The following is a 7,500-nucleotide window of genomic DNA, read 5'->3' on the forward strand; positions in this document are numbered from 1 at the left end:
GAGAGAGAGAGAGAGAGAGAGAGAGAGAGAGAGATTACTGTGAACACTGTATTATTATTGTAGGTCTAGGAACACTGCCGTGTGCTAACATATTTACGTTAAAGACCTCCAGTAGTGCAAACTTGGTATTGAACCTCTACATTTACTCCATAAATATGTTAGCACACGGCAGTGTTTCTAGACCTACAATAATACTGCTGCTGCCATTACTCTTACTACTTCTACTGCTACGACTAATATCAACACAATTTACTTGCTAAAGTGTAGTGATCCGGGTCAGAGATGCAGTCTCTTATCAGAAAGGAACCCGGTCCGTATTTCTCTGACATCAGCAACTCTCTTTCGTCCTCTCTTTTTAATGGCCCAAAATACCATCTGAAACACCATAAATAGCGAGTTAGGTACTCGCAACGTTCTCAATGTGCAGACTAAATCACAACAGGAAGAAAACAAAATAGTCACCAAAATAATCATATATTTGATTCAACTTTTTTGTTGACAAATTGTTAAAAGTGTACCTTCTTGCTTACAATGCAAATTGAGTTCTTTTTATAATGCATACACATAGCTACTTGCCGCTTAAATTTCGTTAATTGCAGTTTAAATTGTTTTCTCTCGGATATCTAGCATTAGATGATTCACAAAAGCTGCCTCTAGCAACTTACTCTTCCTTTGGATCCTTTCTGAAGGGTTGAGACAGTTTCCCCCAAACCTTGTCACCGACCTTGATTTCGTTCGAATGGTAAAAATCCACAAGTTCATACCACGAATAGAAGAACATGTTTGTTGCAGTGAACATGAAGCCGTTTCTCTCGTGCCTGAACGGGAATCGTGTTGGTCTATTTTCAAAGTACACTGCAATGAAATTAGGAGTAATATAAACACATTGTAAGCGCCGTTGTTAGTGTTGTGCGACTATCATTATATTCATTCCATTATCCTGATGTATTGCCTTATACAAAGCCATATATACTCATCCAATCAGTTGCTTAGAAACTGCACATGATGGGACATTACCGAGCAATTTTGAAAGTCAAACATGACACAGCAGGCCTTCCGTTGTGTCTGTAGCTCGCTCTCCCTGTCTCTCTGTCGGTCTCTCTCCCTCACCCCCCCCTCCCCCCGACACACATACACACACACCCTACATACACACATCATTCTGAGAGAGAGAGAGAGAGAGAGAGAGAGAGAGAGAGAGAGAGAGAGAGAGAGAGAGAGAGAGAGAGAGAGAGAGAGAGAGAGAGAGAGAGAGAGAGAGAGAGAGAGAGAGAGAGTACCGTAAACTACCTTGTATACGCCCACCCCCCGTATGCACTCATTTCGATCGAAAATAGGGGGTGAGCGTTTATTTGGTACTGTACACTGTGCAGGATCAGTTCCTCGTAATAAATAGCAATATTTAAACACATGAAATGAAAATGTTAAATATGATATGTTTCTGTGCGAAAATATCGACCCTCTTTCTTTATGATACACACGTGTTCTCGTGTGTGCCAGTGCCTTGCCAGAATGGAAACTGGAAACTAACCACAAAAATCACTTTGTGTCATGTTTTAAGAACAAATGCACATATCTCAAATTACATCTAAACATAATGACTCCAGATCTGCTTCGTTTAACTAGCATTAGGAATGTGTGTCTGAACCGAAATCACAATTTTGAAACATGATATCTGTATTCAGTTCATTTGCTCCGATCCGAGTATTCAAGGAGGAGTAAGGTGTTTGTCAAACACGGCGTAATCAAACAACAGTTGTTCATTCTATCTCTGTAAATTCCCCCACGGACGAGCTCTGCAATATCAAATGTGTCTTACAAAACTACGTAAATTTTAGGCATGGATATTTAGTGATTGTAGTTGAAATCAATGGCATGACGGCAACGCAGCATCATATCATTATTCACTCCTATAACATGTCCGTATTGCGTTCCGTTTAAACAAAAAAAGAGAACGGATAGAAAGAAACAAACGTGTGTGTTTACACTGTTGATCCAAATGTGTGTTTGTGTGTGTGTGTGTGTGTGTGGGGGGGGGGGGGGGGGGTGGCGTGAACAAGGTACAGTACCATATACACAGTTTTATACCCAAAATAGGGGGTGGGCGTATGCTCGTTACTGGGCGTATACAAGGTAGTTTACCGTACTTGTTCCTTGCAGGTTCTTGCTAAATGACAGTGCCTGAATGTTGTTCATCTCATTTGTTTGGAAGTTTTGATAAATGTATTACATCTTTTTTCATAACCAAGAAGGCTTCCATTCCTCACCAACTAGTTCGTAGATGTCCGAAGTTGTTCCGTCGCAAGAATGTCTATCTCTTTGAACGTCAGGTGATCCAGAGTGCGTGTTGTGCCTTGTTATCAGAAATGTACCTGGTCTCGTCCTTTTGGAGCATACAAACTCATTCTCAACCTCGCTAAATGACTCACAAGACATTCTGCAAAAAAAACAAAAACAAAAAACAACAACCGCATTATGCATTACAAGATAACGTAACAAAAGCAGCAACACCATGGGTATCAACAATAATACTTTTGATCTTAAATCTGACCAGAAAAGAACAGATAGATACAAATTCCCAATCTTTATTTTACCATCAAGAAACCAGCTCGATATCCGTTGTAGTAAGAATGATATATCGATTGTAAGACTAATCATCGAGACTGAGTTGGTGGCGGCGGTGGTGATGGTGGTTTTGGTGATATATATTCAAGATACATTTTTTGAAACTGTGCACGTGAGTTTCTGTAGATTACGTCCGGGCATCTGACTGTTTGCACAAGTTGAAGCGGCACCTCATTATTTTCAATCAAACAGTCAGTCAACATGTTTGGACATGAAATGACATTGCTTTTCTGCTTGGAAGCTTAACAGTTACTTGATAAATTAGTTCTTTAAAGTTATGAATCAATAGAAATGGTCCTTATCAATTTCAAAATGACTGTTTTGTATTCCTTATAATCTCACAAATCTACAATTGTACGTGTCTGTTGTATTTGAATTGAAAACAAGTTCACATCTAAAAAAAAAGTGTTATATGCAAATTAGTTTCTTGCGATGCCGATTAAGTTAATGTGTCCACGCTTTCTCAGCATCAGGTGAAACAAATTGCATTGCAGTAATATTCATTCTCCAAGTCCAACAATGTGATTACGTCATGTATTGATTTTGCTTTATGCTACTTGTTCACTTTTGTATTTTGTTTTATTTGAACTGCATCGGGGGTAGACCTGTTATCCTATTTTGCCCTGTGGAAAAGTTATGAACAGAGTAGGCCTACCTGACACAGTTCAGGGACGGGGAAGCCAAAGACAACAAGCATTGACCTTAACGTGCAAAATAGCCGCCCGTGGTGACACGGGGGTAGGACATGGATACCGTTTCTGCACAAACAGTTGACCTGTGACCTAATCCGCGACCTTAAGTCTCGCGTAACAGTTTCAAACCATACTGAGAGAGAGCGAGAGAAGGAGAGAGAGAGGGAGAGAGAAAGAGAGAGAGAGAGAGAGAGAGAGAGTGAGAGAGAGAGAGAGAGAGAGAGAGAGAGAGAGAGAGAGAGAGAGAGAGAGAGAGAGAGAGAGAGAGCGAGACAGAATGACAGACAGACAGACAGACAGAGCTGTCGGCATACAAGTAACGTAACAGATTAACAACAACAGTCGTCGCCGAGACCTTATTTCAGATAGTCTCGACTAACCAATGAGACGCCTGTACACAACACCGCTTTCCTTACCCGAAGCCGTGATAACTGAACTTTGGAAGAGTACACCTCTTCATTACCTCCAGAGATCTTTCACCTCCAGCTGACTACCACCCCTCCCCCACCCCCTGTCTCCCCCCCCCCTCCCCAGCCCCTTTTGTGGGCAGAGAGGTGTCACCATCAGCTAACTGAGGTCACTTGCACTCACTCAGAGCAAAACCAGTTGACCGTGTCTAACTTTTGACACTGATCAACAAAAAAAAAAATAAATTAAAGTTAACAAAATTAAAATAAAATGAAAGAGAGAGCGAGAACGGAGTGCAGAAGAAAATAGTGAAAGCTGCATGCTCGGATGAAAATAATAAACACAAAAAATATTCGGGCCATAAGGAGCTTTCCCACATAAGCGTCCTAAACAATTGAACTATTGTGCGCTCGTCGAAATTAAGCCTCAACCCCTCCACACATCGAAAGCGCCGCAGGACGATGTTTCAAACCCAGACATACGCAATGACAGTACACATTCAATTTAAGTTGAAAACGTCTTTGACAACAGCTGAAACGATTAAAAAAAAACCATGTTATCTGACTAGTGTACACGCCCATGCTTTGTAAAAGCTTCCATGCTTCGTGTATACAGGTTTTAGGTCTCACTTAGCTAGCACAAGTCTTCGACGTCAAGTGTTAGGTTGAAACGCGCGTCCTCATGCGAAATCTTTAGCACCCGCTTTAAAGGGGATTTTTTTTTTTCTGGCCGGGTGCCAAAAGCGTGTAAAGCTAATATCTTCCATTTGCCTACCGTTAGGAACGTGATTTTTGCACAAACCCTTGGCCCCACAATTCCAAGCTACTCGCCATATTTAAGCTCAAGTGACCCCAGTGTACCAGAGATACAGTCCCCATTCTTCAACTGGACAAACAAACAACCACAGAGAGCGAAACCTGAGTAGCTACAACGAGGGAGAGCAGATAGCCACCGACCGCATAATGCGAACAAGCATGTGTATGTGATCAATACGACTACGATAGACTGTGTCAGTAGCATTAACAGACGCGTCACACTCTAGTACACCATAACGCTCACAGGCACGTAGTGCAAATTTAAAGGCTCCCCTACTTGAGCCATCACAGGTTCAAGCCAAATGTTCGCAAGAACGTTTATATTTTATTCAACCCTAAAAGCGTTAAGTGCTGGATGCAATGACGTACACTTACACATTATCGGGTTCTTTTGCACAAGGGTAACGCAGTTTATTATAATTTGTGCTTTCATTGACGACGATGTCATTGAATGTGTAGTACTCCACAAATTCAGACAACGTTTTGAAGGTTCTGCCTGTATCAAGCATCCTGAAGCAATCGTCTTCTGCGATGATTCCAAAGTGTAAGGCTTCGCCATTAAAATGCACTGAAACATTATATTCATTATGATTAGGATAACAATTATGAGTATGACAATGATAATTATTAGCCTTATCAGCAGTAGTATGTTGGCGGTAGCAGTAGCAGTAGTAGTAGTAGTGGTGGTAGTATAGTTGTAGCAGTAGTCGAAGTAGTAGTAGTAGCAATAGAAGATAATATAAGATGTTTGATGGGTAGTTGACAGTGGTCTGACAACAAACCACCAAACATCGTTTTTGTCATCATTTTGGTTGTGAGAAAATAAGTGCCAAATCAATACAGGGAGCTTTGAAACACGAGTTCCGTTTTAATAACACATGGTTTGGGGCCCCATCACGTTGTTGCAGTCAAAGCCGGCGTGTGAAAGCAACTTTCTGTGTTTTGAGTTCATAAAATGTTGGGATAAATATGTCAGGTTTGAGGATGCACAGTTTTTTAGGTTCCTCTCTGTATTCCACACCCTCGGTTTTCAGTTGTAAATATTAAGCTTAGTAATCGAATGTGGAAGCTAGGTTGGGTCAAAGGTCACATAAGGAAAGAAGAAAAGAATCGCGATCCTGTTTCCGACTCATTGCCTCTTTGTTTTTAATTTGACATGTCATTCTCCTTGCTCGGCTTTGTTAGATGTTTGCATATCTTGTTGCTATTTTCTTTGCTTTTATTATTATTTCTTATCTGTCCTTCGTTTATCGATACGACGTCGTGTGCACGGGTCAAAATTTGTGTGTCAGGGGTCTTCTTCTTCTTCTTCTTCTTCTGCGTTCGTGGGCTGAAATTGGTTTGACTTGAACTTGACGTTCGTGTTTCTCCGAACGTCTGTGTATCGAAACACAGATACACGCACTCCATGACTTTGTAAGAAGACAAAACATATCGCTAGGTTTCATTCGTTTGTGATGAATGTATGACCTTTCATGAAGTAGTTTTGTTTTTTGTTTCCTTTTGTCAGTTTGCCAGTTTGTTTTTGGAACTTTGCAAAGCAGTGTCGTGTCGTCTGTTTAGGTCTGGGGAAACGCCAATGAAAAGAGCCGAAGAATCGCCGAACGTTTCTATTGGGTTTGCTTTTGATTATCCATGTATAATCTGCTTCCTGCAACTATGGTAACCGGGAATTTAATGCATGGGGAACATGAGATTTATTTCCCAGGTGTTTGTGAATGAAAACTCGTGAAAATGAGGACAATAGTGTTTGTCATCAACAAATGGATGAAACCTAGCGATATGTTTTGTCTTCTTACAAAGTCATGGAGTGCGTGTATCTGTGTTACGATACACAGACGTTCGGAGAAACACGAACATCAAGTTCAAGTCAAACCAATTGACCCCTGACACACAAATTGTGACCCGTGCACAAGACGTTGTATCGATAAACGAAGCGCAAATAAGAAATAATAATAAAAGCAAAGAAAATAGCAACAAGATATGCACACATTTTAACTAAGCCGAGCAAGCAGAATGACAGGTCTAATGAAAAACATCGAGGCAATGAATCGCAAACAAGATCGCAATTCTTTCCTTCGCTGCACGACGCACATCTTATGTAGCCTTTGACCCAACGTAGCTTCCACATTCGATCACTAATTAAGCTTAATATTTACAACTGAAAACCGAGGGGGTGGAATACTGAGAGGAACCAACAGAACTGTGCATCCTCAAACCTGACATATTTATCCCAACATTTTATGAACTCAAAACACAGAACGTTGCTTTCACACGCCGGTTTTGATTGCAACAACGTGCTGGGGCCCCAAACCATGTATCATCAAAACGAAACTCGTGTTTCAAAGCATGGCTCCCTGTGTTGATTGTGCACCTATTTTCTCACTACCAAAATGATGACAAAAACAATGTTTGGTGGTTTGTTGTCAGACCAGCTTTTTTGTCGGTCCTCGGGGGGGGGGGGGGGGGGGGTATTTCGACTTTTGTTTCATATTGGCAATCCATTCAATAAATATGAAACAAAAGACGATATGCTCCCCCTCGGATCGACAAAAAAGCTGGTCTGTCAACAACCCATCAAACATCTTATAATATTCCCCCCTCTGCTTCTTCGCAAATAAGTTATCAATTAAATCCAATAAAACAAAATCACCTCATCTTCTTTCGGTCACTGAGTTAGAAGATTCGATTGCACATATCCCCAAAAGCTCTCTAATTGCGCCCACTTAAAGTCCCGATATTCCAACACTGGACACACATCAACAACTGAGTAGGTTTTATCTGCTTTTGGGAGGAAAACAACAACAGCCTTTATCTGTCATTCCGTTGTGAAGTCGTGTTGTCATACTTTGTGGCAAGGCAAACTACAGTCGTGCCTACAAATCATTCAATTAACCCAAGCTTTATAACTACATCTAAACAGAATGAATAATATGATCAATATGCTGGCCAGGGTATAA

The 7,500-nt window shown here is 40.9% G+C and overlaps 1 protein-coding gene across 1 annotated transcript in view; it reads right to left on the reverse strand.

Annotated features, from left to right (window-relative positions):
- Positions 1–253: 253 nt before the first annotated feature.
- The window catches only part of LOC138955549 (uncharacterized), a gene marked incomplete at its 3' end in the record, with an annotated part of 9,188 nt that continues 1,941 nt past the window's right edge, over positions 254–7,500 (reverse strand). Inside the window, exons 4-7 of the mRNA XM_070327135.1 lie at positions 4,916–5,108; positions 2,268–2,437; positions 666–855; positions 254–375 (exon numbers count right to left, since the gene is read on the reverse strand). Of these exons, the coding sequence (XP_070183236.1) occupies positions 254–375; positions 666–855; positions 2,268–2,437; positions 4,916–5,108 (675 nt within the window). The remainder of the gene's footprint in view (positions 376–665; positions 856–2,267; positions 2,438–4,915; positions 5,109–7,500) is intronic.

Source organism: Littorina saxatilis, unplaced genomic scaffold, assembly GCF_037325665.1.
Source record: "Littorina saxatilis isolate snail1 unplaced genomic scaffold, US_GU_Lsax_2.0 scaffold_2867, whole genome shotgun sequence".
NCBI classification, from domain to species: Eukaryota; Metazoa; Mollusca; class Gastropoda; order Littorinimorpha; family Littorinidae; genus Littorina; species Littorina saxatilis.